The 17,661-nt window shown below is 43.3% G+C and overlaps 1 protein-coding gene across 3 annotated transcripts in view; it reads right to left on the bottom strand.

The window, feature by feature from the left end:
* GINS1 (GINS complex subunit 1) overlaps positions 1-16,050 on the bottom strand; it is a 41,421-nt gene extending 25,371 nt beyond the window's left edge. For 2 of the 3 annotated variants that reach the window (XR_001712165.4, XM_009436962.4), the window contains exons 1-4: positions 15,600-16,050; positions 9,657-9,721; positions 6,308-6,406; positions 5,315-5,405 (exon numbers count right to left, since the gene is read on the bottom strand). Coding sequence is in view for 2 of the 3 variants with exons in the window: in XM_009436962.4 (XP_009435237.1) it covers positions 5,315-5,405; positions 6,308-6,406; positions 9,657-9,721; positions 15,600-15,674 (330 nt within the window). In the remaining variant the exon portion in view is untranslated. Of the gene's footprint in view, positions 1-5,314; positions 5,406-6,307; positions 6,407-9,656; positions 9,722-12,217; positions 14,900-15,599 lie in introns of those variants that run through there. The other variant, XM_016937586.4, reaches the window with a different exon arrangement.
* Positions 16,051-17,661: the final 1,611 nt, after the last annotated feature.

The raw sequence follows: 17,661 nt of genomic DNA, 5'->3' as shown, positions 1-17,661 counted from the left end.
TGGGCGACAGAGCGAGATGCCGTCTCAAAAAAAAAAAAAAAAAAAAAAGAAAAGAAAAATATCTTAATAACCTCTGGGTAGGCCAGGCATGGTGGCTCACGCCTGTAATCCCAGCTTTGGGAGACCAAGGTGGGCATATCTCTTGAGGCCAGGAGTTCAAGACCAGCCTGGTGAACATGGTGAAACCCCACCTCCACTAATAATACAAAAATTAGCCGGGCATGGTGGCACACACCTGTAGTCCCAGCTACTCCAGAGGCTGAAGCAGGAGGATCGCTTGAACCAGGGAGGCGGAGGTTGCAGTGAGCCGAGCTGTGCCACTGCACTCCAGCCTGGGCGACAGAGTCAAACTGTCTCTCAAAAAAAACAAAAAAAAAAACGGAAATACTATTCAGCATTAAAAAGGAATAAGCTCGGCCAGGCATGGTGGCTCACACCTGTAATCCCAGCACTTTGGGAGGCCAGGGCAGGTGGACCACCTGAGGTCGGGAGTTCAAGACCAGCCTGACCAACATGGAGAAACCCGTCTCTGCTAAAAATACAAAAAATTAGCCAGGCGTGGTGGTGCATGCCTGTAATCCCAGATACTTGGGAGGCTGAGGCAAGAGAATCGCTTGAACCCGGGAGGCGGGAGTTGCGGTCAGCCAAGATCACGCCACTGCACTCCAGCCTGGGCAACAAGAGCAAAAAACTCTGTCTAAAAAAAATAAAAAACAAGGAATGAGCTCTTGCTAATATATCAACAGATTAGAATCTCAAAAATATTACATTTAGTGAAAGTCATCAATCATTAAAGGATACTGCATGAATCTATATAAAGTTCAAAAAATGGGCAACACTAAATTATAGTGTTTAGAAATGCATGCTTAGGTGGTAAATGGCAAGTTTTTTTGTTGCTGTTTTGTTCAAGACAGGGTCTCACTCTGTCACCCAGGCTGGAGTGCAGTGGCGCAATCTCAGCTTACTACAACCTCTACCTCCCAAGCTCAAGTGATCCTCCCACCTCAGCCTTCTGAGTAGCTGGGAGCACAGGCGCATGCCACCACACTTAACTAAGTTTTTGGTTTTTTTTTTTTCTTTTTTTGGTAGAGATAGGGTTTCACCCTGTTGCTCAGGCTGGTCTCAAACTCGTGAGCTCAGGCAATCCATCCACCGCGGCCTCTCAAAGTGCTGGGATTGCGGGTGTGAGCCACTGCATCCAGAGCAATAAGATTTTTAAAAATAAGGAAGTGATTAGTCTGCACAAAAGTCAGGAGGGTAGTGATCACTGGGAGGAGGGACACAAAGGTTCCAGAGCAATGTTCTTTCTTGAACAGGGTGATGGATACATGGGAATTCCTCAGTGACACATCATTGGGCTGTACATCTTCGTTTTCTGCACCTTTTCAGATGTGTTTGCATGTGTCTGTTTTTATGTTAGATTTCACAATGCAAATGGTTAAATTAAGTGATTTTAAAAGATTTAAAAGGTATGTATGCCAAGGTGGTAAAAACTGCATTGTTTTTTATAATATAAAGGATTTAAAAAAATGACATTTTATATTGATAAGTATGAAGAAAAGTTCTCTGAGAGAGATCTTGCCAAATGAGTCAAACATGGGTGTTTCCACTGTGGTCTTTTCTACTTTGTCTCCACTGAGAAGAGTGTAACAGACCCCAAAGAGAAGATGAAGTGGAAGAAAAATCAGAAGCTGTTTTGACAATGAGGGTGTTACCCTCATTCAGTCTCATTCACAGATAAAAGGGCAATGTAGAATAAGCACGTTACTTCCACAAAAGAACATACTGATATAGTCACAAATTTTTTAGTTTTCCTTATGGAAAAATATTAATAGGAAAGAAAAAAATACCTTTTTTCACTATCTCTCATGTTAGTGGCTTAAAGATTCTAAACAGAAACTTAGGAAATCAAAAAACAAAAGATGTTACTATTTTAAAAACATAAAAGATGTTACTACTTTGAAAACAAAAGATGTTACTATTTTAAAAACATAAAAGATGTTGCTATTTTGAAAACAAAAGATGTTACTACTTTGAAATCAGATAGTAAGATTTTTACTTATCATCAGTGTGCTTTCATATTCTTTCAATGGTGTTTTCCCTAAACATTAACACATGATCATCTGTTTCATGTTAGTAACCTTATTTTAGCTCTGCTTTTACTTTTATTGCTACCCTGAGTCAACAATATTGAAATCATCATTCCCAGTAATAAAGTGCTTACTATATACCAGGAATTTGCTAAAATTTTAATATGCATTATTTTCTCTGTCATTGCCCCATGATGTAACTACTATTATTATTTTCTTTTTATTCATGAAGGACTGAAGCTTTGAGAGATTAGATAATTTACCAAAGGGCTCAGAGTTAACAAGGCAGGGATCTGAATTTAGGTGGCAGACTCAAGCCCATGTGCTTCAGTCACCCATTGAAGCACTATCCTTGGGTAATACAGACACCTATGATGACATTCAGACCTCATAGGCTCCTATAAGCTGTCAGGGATACCTGGAAATATTCTTTGTTACTGGTCCAAAATGGCTGATGCAGTTGCCACGATGCAATTGCTCAAGCAGAGATGTCTGTGGTCTACTACAGAGTTTATCTGTATTAATCTCTTCTCATCCTTCAGTGTTTCCAAAACATCACTACTAAGAGAACGAGACCATGTATATTCCTTTTATTCTTTTTCTTTTTTCCTTTTTTTTTTTTTTTTTTTTGAGACGGGGTCTCACTCTCTCTCCCAGACCAGAGTGCGGTGGTGCGATCTCAGCTCATCGCAACCTCCACCTCCCAGGCTCAAGCAATTGTCCTGCCCTCAGCCTCCCTGAGTAGCTGGGATTACAGGTGCACACCACCACACCCAGCTAATTTTTGTATTTTTAGTAGAAACAGGGTTTCACCATGTTGGCCAGGCTGGTATATTCCTTTTTATAGATGAGGTCACTGGGGTAGAAGGAAGTCATTTGCCAGTTTTGCAGTAATTCACAAACTCTTCCAAGAAACTATCTCAGGTTTCACTATTCTCAAACAACTTAATCTCTAGACCCATTAATATTATTTTATATAAGGCCGGGCACCGTGGCTCACACTTGTAATCACAGCACTTTGGGAGGCTGAGGTGGGCAGATCATGAGGTCAGGAGTTCAGGACCAGCCTGGCCAATACAGTGAAACCCCGTCTCTACTAAAAATACAAAAATTAGCTGGGTGTAGTGGTGGGCACCTGTAATCCCAGTTACTCGGGAGGCTGAGGCAGGAGAATCGCTTGAATCCGGGAGGCAGAGGTTTCAGTGAGCCAAGATCGTGCCACTGCACTCCAGCCGGGGCAACAGAGCAAGACTCCATCTCAAAAAAAAAAAAAAAAACTTTATTTGCTGTTAACATTGTTATATTTCATTAAAATAGAAACTGACTTTGGGAACTCAGTAATCACAGAAAAGTGCCACCCTTACAGAAACAATGCCCAATATGAAATCTAATTGATGTGCTTGAATAAATGCAGCTTGTAATCATTTACAAAATTGTAAGAAACATATTAATCGCCAGGCGCTGTGGCTCACACCTGTAATCCCAGCACTTTGGGAGGCCAAGAGGGGCAGATCACAAGGTCAGGAGTTCAAGACCAGCCTGGCCAACATAGTGAAACCCCGTCTCTACTAAAATACAAAAATTAGCCAGGCATGGAGGCACGCACCTGTAATAACAGCTACTTGGCAGGCTGAGGCAGGAGAATTGCTTGAAGCCAGGAGGCGGAAGTTGCAGTGAGCAGAGAATGCACCACTGTACTCCAGCCTGGGCAACAGAGCGAGATTCCATCTCAAAAAAATACACAAAAAAATTAATCTAAAATATTGTATGAGAAAAATCATTAAAGCTACTGTCATTAGAGAAACATAGTGTTCTGTTCATCTCACCATAATACACAGTAAGTACCCCAAAGTTCAATTAATATAAGTAGATTTGAACACAAAGAGCATAAAGTGAGGTACTAACATGTTACCAATTTCATAGTTACTGGTAAATCTGAGGTAGAGATTACTCATTTATTTATGCAGAAAATGAACAGAATGAAAATGAAGCTATGACAACAAATAGATCACTTTCAAAAATGTGCAGAATCTAATGGCAAACACATTGAATATTTGTTTTTTTTTTTACTTTAAGTTCTGGGATACATGTGCTGAACGTGCAGGTTTGTTACATAGGTATACATGTGCCATGGTGGTTTGCTGCACTGAATATTTTCTTTCTTAAGCTCTGTGCTATGCAACTGTAATGTAGTAACTGTTAACATTTATTGAGTGCCATCCTATGCTGTGCTCCACATGGACCACCTGAAGTAACCCTGTGATAGGCCTTGTAATAACACTGTTGTAGAATAAAGAATTTGGTGGGCCTCTCTCCCTCATTCCTGGGAGGTAGCTTCTAAATTCTTGTACTTTCTCAAGTAATAGGAGTGTCTTGTTATTTATGATGTGCCCTGAGAGTATGTGCTACTCAGGTGACTCGTGGTGAACCCCTACATAGTCTGTGCTAACAAGATGACTCAGAGTTGGGACTGGCTACCCCAGAAAGACCAACCATGTGATTAAAGTATTGGGCCTTTGGCCCTCCTGATGTCAGTCTGACCTCCAGGGAGGGGAAGAGGGATGAAGAATGAGCTCAATCACAGGGCCAGCAATTTAATCAGTCATGTCTATGTAATGAAGCCCCAATAAACACTCTGGACATCAAAGCTTGTGTGAGCTTCCTTAGTTGACAATAACTGCAGGTAGTTAGTGTCAGAAGTCATTGCAACCTGTAATAGATAGGTAATATGATCTTCATCCTGTAACAAGCAAATTTAGGCACGGAAACAGGTCAAGTGACTTGCTCAATATTAGACAGCAGAGAGCCAGGATTTGAACCTAAGCCCACCTGACTCCAATCCTATGTCCTTAAATAATGGGCTAGTTCTTTGCCTCAGTGACTAGGCAAATATGAATTTTGATTAGGAAAGTATATATACACATGTAAACATTTTATGGAATATCACCAAATAATAATGCCAGTTTTTTAATCCCACTGATGGATCACTAATAAGTAACATCATGGGACTCTATTTTGTTAAGTAATAATAGAATTTTCCACATATCATTTAGAATTACTCCTCACCACATAGTTCCCCTCACATTATATACTAAATACCAGCCAAAAATTGGGGAAAAACAGACATTAAACACAAAAAGAGGAATACCAATAAACACTATTATAGAACAATGCCAGAACTTTAGCATTTTCAAAATTTATAAACTTGAACAATGCTAACTCACTTCTTCAGCAGCCATGTGAAATCGTAATGCATTTGGCAAGACGCTACCATATTCCCATCTGAGTGCTCTGATCCGAAGCAAGCGGTCATACCTAGGACATCAAGAAGGTATTGGGTGGCATAAGAATAAACGGGGGATCACGTGTGGACTTCATTTGGCCCCTGATGCAAACACACCAGCTCTAAACAGACATCTTAGGGAAAACAAGAGGAACATGAACACAGTCTGAGGGTTGACCTGAAGGCACTGTCCACTCCTCCACGTGTGACAGCAGCACAGTAGTCCTGGGAAAAAGGTCCCTAAGGTCCTTATTTCTTTCTTTCCCCCCTCTTTTTTTGTTTGAGACAGAGTTTTGCTCTTGTCACCCAGCCTGGAGTGCAATGGCACGATCTCCGCTCACTACAACCTCTGGCTCCCGGATTCAAGCAATTCTCCTGCCTCAGCCTCCCAAGTAGCTGAGATTAGGCACCCGCTACCACTCCCAGCTAATTTTTGTATTTTTAGTAGAGACGGGGTTTCACCATGTTGGCCAGGCTGGTCTCGAACTCCTGATCCCAGGTGATCCACCCGCCTTGGCCTCCAAAATTGCTGGGATTATAGGCATGAGCCACTGTGCCTGGCCAAAGGTCCTTATTTCTAAGACAAAGAAAAAATAGTAAGAACACTACCATATTCAGTAGTGAAAGACCATGATGCACTTAAATAGTGTGGCACCAACAAGTGAAACACGATGAAGAAAATATGGCAAAATAATAAAAATTGTTAAAACCATATGATAGCTCCACTGGGGTTCATTATAGTATTATTCTCCCTACTTTTAAAAGTGTTGTGATTTTTCATAATAAAAAATTTAAAAAATGAAAACACAGAGGAAAAATTTAGAATGCTTACAAAGAGAGAGAGATCTAAGATTTCATGTTACCCATTTGAGATGGTCAACTGGGAAGCCACACAGAAAATCCTGCCACCCCAAGCAAAAAATGAGAAGCTTACAGGTATGCTACAGTGCAGCGTCGATTTCTTAACAGAGAACAGTGTCGAAATTTGATAGTTGGTATCAAATCACTTCGTCCACCTGACTTTGCTTCATTCCTGATAGGAGCATTTAAAAAGAAAAAAAATATGTACTTTTCAGGATAAGTAAAATTTTCAAAGCCAACTAACAACTGAGTTACATGCTTGTTTTTAATCCATTTGTGATTGTCAGTTAACCTAAGCAAATAATAACTATTTGTACATCAGAGCTTTTATTAATATGTTAAAAAGCCAAAACCTAAACAACTTGCCTAAGATCATGCTACCAGATACATTTTGTTTAGGCATTTGGTACTTTGCATTTTTGCACACTGATTAATCTCTATTCTTTCTAAAAGACACTGTGTTTATTCACTTTTCAGGATTCCATTATCACGCTGAGATAAGAGACAAAGCTAACATGATGGACATGAGGTTATGGTCTTACGTCATGTCGTTATTCTACATAGTACCTCCCTTCCAGTGGAGCTTCCAAATCCTCATTATAATAAAGTGAGGTAAAATGGAGTCAAAATGGTCTTTTACTCATCTTACAAATATCTGTTGATCTCCAAATACGTGTACGTACTATACTTCAGTATTTTTCACACTGAAAATTTTGGTTTTACCCTATAAAAAGTACACGTAACTTCTGAATGAATAAGAATCTACTTTGGAGTTTTTAAGCAACCATATGCATATAAAAAGAATTCATTCATGTAGTGCCTGCCTCTATGCCAGGCACTGTGCTAGGCCCTGATAATACAGGCAAAATACATGTCCCATCCTGTCATGTCTTCTAGGGCTGTTCTATATACTTCTGCCACCCTATGAAAGTCTGATGAAACTAGAAGGTGGAATAAAGAATTTTGGATCATGAATTTGCGAATGGCATAAACACAGAGAATACAAGAAAATCATTCCCTTACTGAACCAAGGCCTATAGGGTCTCCTCCAAAACATTTATAACCTTCTCACTTTCTACCAAGTCTGGGTCACCTCTCTAGTAACCTGGTGACCAGCTTCCCCCACCTCTCAGCCCCTCCACACAGCAACCAGCATTATCTTTTAAGACACAAACACACCACCACCTGTCCACACTTACACCTCATCTGGTGTCACCCTTTGCCACTTGCCAAACTCCAGCCACACAGGTCTTCTTTAAGTGTCAGTTTCTTGAGTGCCCCATTCTCTTCCATGATTCAGGGGCTTTTGCATATGCTGTTCCCTCCACCTAGAATGTTCTATGCCCACAGTCACTGCCTCCCTAAGACTTGCATCTCCTGCAGGCCTCAGCTGAAATGTCTCCTCCTTGGAGAGAAGTTCCCTGATTCCTCAATTTAAGCTAGACCTTCTATTCATTTTTCTTTCTCCTTGCACTCTTCTGATTTCCTTCATAGCATGAATCCCAATTTGGCGTATCTATATTTCATGTCTGTCTTCTGCACTAGACAGTGAGCGCCAGGGACAGGCATCTTTTTTTTTTTTTTTTTGAGATGGAGTTTCGCTATTGTTGCCCAAGCTGGAGTGCAATGACACAATCTCGACTCACCACAACCTCCGCCTCCCAGGTTCAAGTGATTCTCCTGCCTCAACCTCCCGAGTAGCTGGGATTACAGGCATGCGCCACCACGCATGGCTAATTTTGTATTTTTCGTAGAGACAGGGTTTCACCATGTTGGTCAGGCTGGTCTCGAGCTCCTGACCTCAGATGATCCACCCACCTCGGCCTCCCAAAGTGCTGGGACTACAGGCATGAGCCACACTGTGCCCAGCCCGGGAAAGCCATCTTGACTGTTGTTTACCACTGAAATAGCACAGCCACTTATTGATACATATTTGTTTAGTACATATTTGAGTAAATCAATGAATGGCTTAGGGACTTGAGTTTAGGACTTTAAATCTGCCTTATATTTACTGCAAATCTGTTGAGGTTCACTTCCTCAGTCCACCTGTAAAGATTTTTCTGTATCTCTCCTTATACACAGGAGTTGGAAATGCTCCTATCATTTTATGTGCCTCACAAATCTTACCAGCCACAACACTGATTTCTATATTCAAGTAACTGATAAAAACACTGTAGCGAACAAGCCCAAAGAGGAAACCTCATGTCACAGACAGACTTCTAAGTTGAGACCTTGAATACTTCAAATTTGATCCAGTACTTGACTCCCTTTGGTGTTGCACAGGAACATACGAAGTTTGTCATACAGCCCAAATTCTCCACTGTGCCAGCTACCATGCTCAGTTCTAAAGAGTCAATAAATCTAGTCACCTCTCTGGACCTACTACACTGAAGCCTTTTATAGCTAGTTCTCAGAGAACTCCACTCAAACTATCAGAAATCACTGCTGCTCCTATTTATATCCATTTAATAAACTGCCTATTCTTCCTTTAACAAACTCACTAAGGCAACTGTTGATAAAAATATAAACAGTGGGAACCATGTATTTCACTTTGTTAGGTTTTTATTTTTATTTATTATTTTTAAAGATGGAGATCTCCTTCTGTCGCCCAGGCTAGGGTGCAGTAACGTGATCATAGCTCACTGCAGCCTCAAACCCCTGCACTCAAGCAAGTCTCTCACCTTACCCTGCTGAGGAGCTAAGACTCTAGGTGTGTGCCACCACACCCAGCTAATTTTTATTTTTTTTAATAGAGACAGAGTCCTGCTATATGTCCAGGCTCCTGGCCTCAACTGATCCTTTTGCCTTGGCCTCCCAAAGCACGGGGATTTATAGCCATGAGCCACCGTGTCCAGCCTATTTTTACTTTTTATTTTAGGGTATGTCATTTATTTTAGGTCCACTCTAATTCCTTTCAACTCTTATCAGCCAAACAACAGATATTTATTAAGCAGTGATCAGCACAAATTTCTTCAGACTTTTGCTAATTTGTACAGCTAGAGCAGATAATTTTACAGATAATTTTTAAAAATCGCATCCCAAAACTAATGCAAGGTTATCTGATTTCAACATCTTTTTTTTTTTTTTGGAGACAGAGTCTTGCCATATCGCCAGGCTGGAGTGAAGTGGTGCAATCTCAGCTCACTGCAACCTCCACCTCCCGAGTACAAATAGTTCTCCTGCCTCAGCCTCCTGAGTAGCTGGGATTACAGGCGCCCACTACCACACCCGGTTAATTTTTGTATTTTTAGTAGAGACAAGGTTTCACCATGTTGGCCAAGCTGATCTCAAACTCCTGACCTCGTAATCCGCCCGCCTCAGCCTCCCAAAGTGCTGGGATTACAGGCGTGAGCCACCGCGCCCGGCAAATTTCAACATCTTAATTATTGAATTGTTTTAGAATATCATCTTATGAAACTTACACATCAGACTGGTTTTGTTCATACAAAGCTTTCATCTCCTCCAGAACTTGTCTGAGTCCATCCTCCTAGAACATATAAACCGATATTGAAATCCACTGATTTCCCCACCAATTCTGTGGCAATATGCTATCAATACTGAACTGTATCTTTCATTTATATACTTTAGCAAAAAGCAATAGTCCTTTCACACCCCACTAGCATGGTTATAACAAGTGTTGGTGAGATGCGGAGAAACTGGAACCCTCGTACATTGCTGGTGGGAATGTAAAACGGTATAGCCCCGTGGGCAAAAACTTGACAGTTCCTCAAAAGCTACACACAGAATTACCATATGACTCAGTAATTTTACTCCTAGGTGTATATATATACTCAAGAAAACAGAAAACACATGTTTTTTGCAGCATTATTCATAACAATAAAAATGTAGAAACCACCCAAACGTCCATCAAATGATAGATGGATAAACCTTCCACTTATCTGAAAAATCTAATATAATAAAAAGAATGGGCCAAGGGTGGTGGCTCATGCCTGTAATCCCAGCGCTTTGGAAGGCTGAGGCGGGTGGATCACCTGAGGTCAGAAGTTCAAAACCAGCCTGGTCAACATGGTGAAACCCCGTCTCTCCTAAATATACAAAAATTAGCCAGGCGTGGTGGCAGGCTGTAATCCCAGCTATTCGGGAGGCTGAGGCAGGGGAAATCGCTTGAACCCGGGTTGCAATGAGCCAAGATCATGCCATTGCACTCCAGCCTGGGCAACAAGAGCGAAACTTCGTCTCAAAAAAAAAAAAAAAAGAATGAACTACTGACAACATACACAACAATGAGGATAATCTGAAATACGTTATACTGAGCAAGAGATGCCTGACACAAGAGTTTACATGAAATGATTCCCTCTGGCCCTTCACAGGAAAAGTTTGCCAAAAAGAATAATATCATCTGTAGTCAGAGAAAGCAAATTCATGGTTGCCTAAGGCTACGGGTGGGAGGTAGCTACAAAAGGGGGACAAAGTTACAGAAATCTTTTTTAATTTTTTTATTTTTGTGGGTACACAGTAGGTATGTATATTTATGGGGTATATGAGATATTTTGATAATTACAGAAATCTTGATCAGGGTGCTGGTTATAAAGATGTACATATTAGTCAAAATTCAAAAATCTATTAAAATACACGTTGTATGTAAATTATACATCAATAAAATTGACGAACAAAGATATCAATCGTCCTACTGAAGCATGAGGTATAAAGAAAAATACGTAAATAATTCATAATTTACTAAAAAATGGTCTTTTAGATGGAGTCTCACAGTGTCGCCTGGGCTGGAGTGCAATGGTGCGATCTCGGCTCACTGCAACCTCTGCCTCCTGGGTTCAAGCAATTCTCCTGTCTCAGCCTCCCGAGTAGCTGGGATTACAGGCGCCCACCACCACGCCTGGCTAATTTTTTGTATTTTTAGTAGAGACGAGGTTTCACTATATTGGCCAGGCTGGTCTTGAACTCCTGACCTCAGGTGATCCACCCGCCTCAGCCTCCCAAAGTGCTGGGATTACAGGGATGAGCCACCGGGCCCAGCTTAAAAGTGATCTTAAAAGGTTAATACCAAAAGAAAGAAAAAGGAATAGTGTTTTTGGTTTGCACTGCAAAAACCGGCCATAGGAGTTTTTCTAGTATCCAGTTTGGGGCAAATTTTCCCTTGGAAAAATAAAACATTAGAATTCTGAATTTTTTCGTTGTTGTTGAGATGAAGTCTCACTCTGTGGCCCAGGCTGGAGTGCAGTAGTGCGATCTCAGCTCACTGCAACCTCTGCCTCCCAGGTTTAAGTGATTCTCCTGCCCCAGCCTCTCGAGTAGCTGGGACTACAGGTGTGCACCACCAATGCCCGGCTAATTTTTTTTTTTTTTTTTGAGACGGAGTTTTGTTCTTGTCACCCAGGCTGGAGTACAATAGTGCAATCTTGGCTCACTGCAACCTCCGTCTCCCGGGTCCAAGCAATGATTCTCCTGCCTTAGCCTCTCAAGTAGCTGGGATTACAGGTGCCCACCACATCCAGCTAATTTTTGTATTTTTAGTAGAGACAGGGTTTCACCATGTTCACCAGGCTGGTCTCGAACTCCTGACCTCAGGCAATCCACCCACCTCAGCCTCCCAAAGTGCTAGGATTACAGGTGTAAGCCACCAAGTCTGGCTAATTTTTGTAATCTTTTTTTTTGGTAGAGACAGGGTTTCGCCATGTTGGCCACACTGCTCTCAAACTCCTGACCTCAAGTGATCCGCCTGCCATGGTCTCCCAAAGTGCTGGGAGTACAGGCAGGAGCCACCGTGTCCAGCCCGAAATGATTAAATGTTGCCCAATAGATCTGCCAACAATCGAAAGAGAAGCAATCCCATCTCTTTTTCACAGTCTATTTTTAGGGCCAAAATATATGTGTTGTCAAAAATGTTGTGGCATATACAAATGGCACAATTCCAAAATCAACTACTCAACTCTGCTCAAAAGATGTAATTCCTGATGAAAAATGCAAGCATGACTTCTACCTGAGCCCAAGGTAATTTTCTTACCTTTTCCTTTTTGAGACAGGGATTCAGTCTGTCACCCAGGCTGGAGTGTAATAGCGTGACCACAGTTCACTGCAGTTTCAACTTCCTGGAGCCATGCAATCCTCTCACCTCAGCCTCCTAAGTTGCTGGGACTACAGGTGTGTGCCACCACACCCGGCTAATTCTATTTTTTGTAAAAATGGGGTCTCACTATATTGCCCAGGCTAGTCTCGAACTCCTGGGCTCAAGCGTTCCTTCCACCTTGACCTCCCAAAGTGGTGGCTGGGATTACAGGCATGAGCCACCATGCTTGGCCTAATTTTCTTAAAAATGTACTTTTTTAAAAAAGCATCAATTCTGCATATAGAAAGGGTGTAATCACTTTTCTGTTTGCTGAACACAGCTCTTAACCATGAGTGATTCCAGAAGAAAAGCCTGTGTGTTGAGCCGGGCATGGTGGCTCACGCCTATAATCCCAGCACTTTGGGAGGCTGAGGTGGGTGGATCGCCTGAGGTCAGGAGTTCGAGACCAGCCTGGCCAAAATAGTGAAACCCCATCTCTACTAAAAATACATAAAATTATCTGGGCTGGTGGCGGGCGCCTGTAATCCCAGCTACTAGGGAAGCTGAGGCAGGAGAATTGCTTAACCCAGAAGGCGGAGGTTGCAGTGAGCCGAGATCACACCATTGCACTCCAGCCTGGGCCACAGGAGCCAAACTCCATCTCAAAACAATAAAAAAAAGAAAAGCCTGTGTGGTCCTTGGGCCTCTCAGATCCACTGTCAGCCTTCCTCTGTGCCGCTGAGTCGGAGGCCAGCCTCTGCAGGCTGACTGAGTGTTCCAGGCTGCTGGATCACCTTGAGTATCAGGTGGGTTTGTCAGTGGAAGGCACTAGTGAGACAAAAGGTGCTCCACCAAATTAAGACCTACAAGAGAGTGATTCTACAACTTCTTTTTTTTTTTGAGGCGGAGTCTCTCTCTGTCGCCCAGGCTGGAGTGCAGTGACCCGATCTTGGCTCACTGCAACCTCCGCCTCCCAGGTTCAAGCCATTCTCCTGCCTCAGCCTTCCGAGTAGCTGGGACTACAGGCACATCCCACCACGCCTGGCTAATTTTTTGTATTTTTAGTAGATACGGGGTTTCACCATGTTAGCCAGGATGGTCTCAATCTCAGGACCCTGTAATCCGCCCGCCTCGGCCTCCCAAAGTGGGGGGATTACAGGCGTGAGCCACCACGCCTGGCCTGATTCTACAACTTCTAAGACCAGCCCCTAGCCCCACAAAGTGATAACCCAACACTTAACTTAAAATTTGAGTAAAACAGAGAGCTAAACTAAGTGTCAGAGTCAGGTCCAAAATCCAGCTTGGCCGCACCTGTTTGCACAGTCTCTCTGTTCTCTAGGCCTGTGTCCTGATATGTACAATGACCTCTAAAGTTCCTAGTTCTCAGGCCACATTTTAGCATTTACACACTTCTGCATTCCAGCATCTCTACTAAGCTGCAGACTGCTGCCTAACTTTTTAAATGAGGTAACTGCTCTGAAGTTGAAAAAACAATTGACTAGAAACTGGAAAACCTGTATTCAAGTTGAAGCTCTGCCTCCAATATGCTGTAAATTCAGACGAGTTCCTTAACTTGACCCATAATTTGTGTTGGCTCAGTTTCTTCATTTGTAAGACAATCTAATTGTCTGGCTAGGTGCTCTTTAGTGTTCAAAACAAAACTCATTACCTTTCCCAACACACTCTATCTCCTGAACTCTGATGTTGTTTACCCAGTTTCCTAAGGATCCTCCAAGATCCCAATTCCTCCCTCTCATTCATTATGGACCCCATCTCTGCCCCTGCTCTAATAGCTACAAGTCATGTTTGCTTCATGTCTCTAAAACCCAAACACTGATCTCAGTGCCACTGACCTGACACAGTTCAGACCACACACCTCTCACCTGCTCTATCAGCCACCCAGTAGCCATCTCCCTGTCCCATTCTTTCCTCTCTTCAATCCATTCCCCATATTGCTGCTGCAGTTATCTTCAAAACACAAAAATTACCCTATCACTTCCTTGTCTAAAACCCTCTACCAGCTCCCAGCATGCCTTATGAGTGAACAACAAATTCATGTAGGCTGTGAGCCACCTTCCTAGCCTCCCCACAGGCCCTATTGGTCACCCTCTCCAGTGTGACCACGTGACTGTGTGCTGCAGCATCCTTTGGCTGGGATGCCTCGCTTCCTTCTCAGATCAGTAACCTCATCCTTGAGGATGGAAAGGCTCATATGTCACCTCCTCTACCCCAGCTCATACTGGTGTTTCTCCTTCGTGCTCCTTGCTATACCTCCTTAGTATCACTTAGCGTGGTGAATTATATTATCTGTTTTTGTGCCCCTCTTCCAGCAGAATGTGTCCTGTCATCCACATAATGCCTGCTCTATGACATAAGTGAAATATACAATTTAGAGTGCAGGCTCTGGAGCCAGAGTGCCAGGGTTCAAATCCTAGCTTTCTTGCTGTGTCACCTTAGGCAATATACTTAAATCTCCCCAATCCTATGCATATATAGCTGAAAAAAGTAGAAAACAATAGTTTAAACATCAAAAAGTTATTTTTGTTTTGTTTGGGACAGGGTCTCCCTCTGTCACTCAGGCTGGAATGCAGTGGCAGGATCAAGCGATCCTCCCGCCTCAGCCTCCCAAAGTGCCGGGATTACAGGCAGGAGCCATGGCACCGGGCCCTCAAAGGGTTATTAGAAAGACAAAAGATAATGTACATGAAGTGCTTAGCACTCTCCCTGGGGTAGCAGTGATAGAAAAATACAAATAATCATAATATTAATAGTAACAGCAGCAGCAGGAGAAAAGTAATATTAATAGCTAACACTGACTCAGCCCTTACTGTATGTGAGGCATATGCAGAGACCCTTACACGTGCCACTCATTTTGCGTCCACTACATCACGCGTTGGGTACTGTTATTGTCACCATCCCCATTTTTGCGTATGAGAAAACTGAGAGCACAGAAAGCTTGAGTAACTGCCCCAAAGTCACACTACAGAACCAGAATCTCAGCCAGATTCCAGAGGCCTAACTTTTACTGACCACAATTAGATGCCTGAGTGAGCAAGAAATGCTAAATTATCTGGCAACCTGTAAATGTTTTAAGGGACCGGAACAAATCTGTCCAAGGAAAACTGCTAAAATGTGCTCAGATGAGGAAATTCACCAAATCGCTGGGTAGCGTAAGCATGAATGCTTTCTCTTTCCTCCTGAATTTTGTTTTGCTGCTTCCCAAGTTTTCCGGAGCTCGGAGGGAACAAGGTGCGAAAGTAAACCCTGACGGGGAGCCGCCCCGCCCCAGAGCCCAGGGCCCAACGCCGGCATGCCCCGTCCAAGTCTACCCGCCCCTCACGTTGAAGGCAGGCAGTTGCCCTTCGGGCGCGCGATGCAGCTCGCGGATCAGTTCCATGGCTTTTTCGCAGAACATGGCGGACGCTTCCCACTCCCGCGGCCTTGCCAACCACCAGCTCTCACGCCAAAATGGTATCTGCGCTCTCGGCGCCTCACTCCTTTCGTTCTAGTCCTACAGCGCCAGGCTCTCGCCTCGGCCTCCGCTCCGCGCTTTGGCGCCGAACAAAGCTAGCCAATAGGAACGCGCTTACGGCGCCCGAAAAGGGACATCCACCGCTCAGCCGCATTCCAAGAGGGGCGGAGTGGGAGGGGTCTTTCCAAGGTGAGGTCCCCGCCCCGGAGATGGGAGAACCCCTCGGCTGAGCAGAGACGGCTTTTCGAGTTCTCAGGCAGTGGGCCGGGGGACTCTACGGGCAGCAGAGCTGGAAATAAATGCACGCCCCGCAGCTTCCTTCTCATTTTCCTTTTGATTCATTCATTCTCGTTTAGGTTCAAGAAAGGAGCATTTTGAGGTTAAGAGGAAAGGCCCAAAAACTTGGTGTGCATTGGTAGGACGCAAGGGTTTCAGTTTTGCAGTGCGGGTTTTCTGTTTGATATTAAAATGAAACTATCTTTTATTGGGTACCTAGTGCTGGTAGGGACTGCAGTGTGTATTTCATTCCCACAATTATCTCTGAAGTGTTTTAAGACCTGGGATTAATAAGGAAACAGAAGTTAGGTAACTTGCCCAAGGTCACACAGCTCCAGAGTGATTAGACTGTTATTTAGGCTTTCCATTTCCAACACCACAGTACCACCCTTTGATTTTAAAATAGTCTTTTAAAAATATTTGTAATATCTGCCCTAGATTAATACGAATTCACTAGGAATTTTTCTTGGCTAGATGGTTATGGAATATTTCTTAAGCATATAGAAGATGGGAATCAATGCTAAAGAATTGTTTTATTAGGCAATTTTTCAAAAAGCAATGTTAATTTCTAACAAGCAATCTTGGATTTTTTTTTTTTGAGACGGAGTCTCGCTCTGTCGCCCAGGCTGGAGTGCAGTGGCGCGAACTCGGCTCACTGCAAGCTCCGCCTCCCGGGTTCACGCCATTCTCCTGCCTCAGCCTCCCGAGTAGCTGAGACTACAGGTGCCCGCCACCACGCCCGGCTAATTTTTTGAATTTTTTAAGTAGAGACGGGGTTTCACCGTGTTAGCCAGGACGGTCTCGATCTCCTGACCTCGTGATCCGCCCCCCTCGGCCTCCCAAAGTGCTGGGATTACAGGCATGAGCCACCGCAACCGGCGCAATCTTGGATTAATTCTAGCTAACCCTAGAAACTATGTTGATCTTTTGCAAATATACAGTAGATATGTCATCTAAGGAATGGGCATGGGAATGGCCTACTCAGGCTTATGTTGAATAATGACATTGCCTTTTTTTTTTTTTTTGGAGACAGGGTCTTAACTCCCGTTACCCAGGTGGAGTGCAGTGGCGCCATCTCAGCTCACTGCAGCCTCCACTTCCCGGGCTGAGGTGATTTTCCCCCCTCAGCCCTCAGAGTAGCTGGGACTACAGGCTCAGGCCACCACACCTGGCTATTTTGTATTTTAAGTAGAGACAAGGTTTCACCATGTTGGCCAGTCTGGTCTACAACTCTTGAGCTCAAGGGATCCGTCCGCCTGGGCCTCCCAAAGTGCTGGAATTACAGCGTGAGCCACCGCGCCCAGCAAACATTGCCTTTTTGAAACCGCCTTTGAAAAAATTATAATAGAGAAAATTATTACAGTGAAAGAGATCTGACCTAACTGGCTCCATCTTGCTTCTAACCGCCAAGCCATCCTTGTGCATTCCTGGGCTTAGGGCGAATTAACTTGGGGAGAAACTTAGTTTATAGTTTAATTTTGAAACAAATACTTAGCCCTTTACCAAAGCGAAACTCTTCTTGTCTGGGGACTAGATTGCCTTTGCAGGAGTAACAGAGTAGCCACAAGACTAGAAATTTACGAGTCTCGCAGCGGGAGGCTACAAGATTCTAAAACCTCCCCAAGTGCTCCTAGGGATAGCAGCACTATTATAA

The sequence above is a fragment of the Pan troglodytes genome, chromosome 21, assembly GCF_028858775.2.
Source record: "Pan troglodytes isolate AG18354 chromosome 21, NHGRI_mPanTro3-v2.0_pri, whole genome shotgun sequence".
NCBI lineage: Eukaryota > Metazoa > Chordata > Mammalia > Primates > Hominidae > Pan > Pan troglodytes.
Note: the sequence above shows the minus strand (reverse complement) of the source record. Positions and strands in the feature narration are given on the sequence as shown.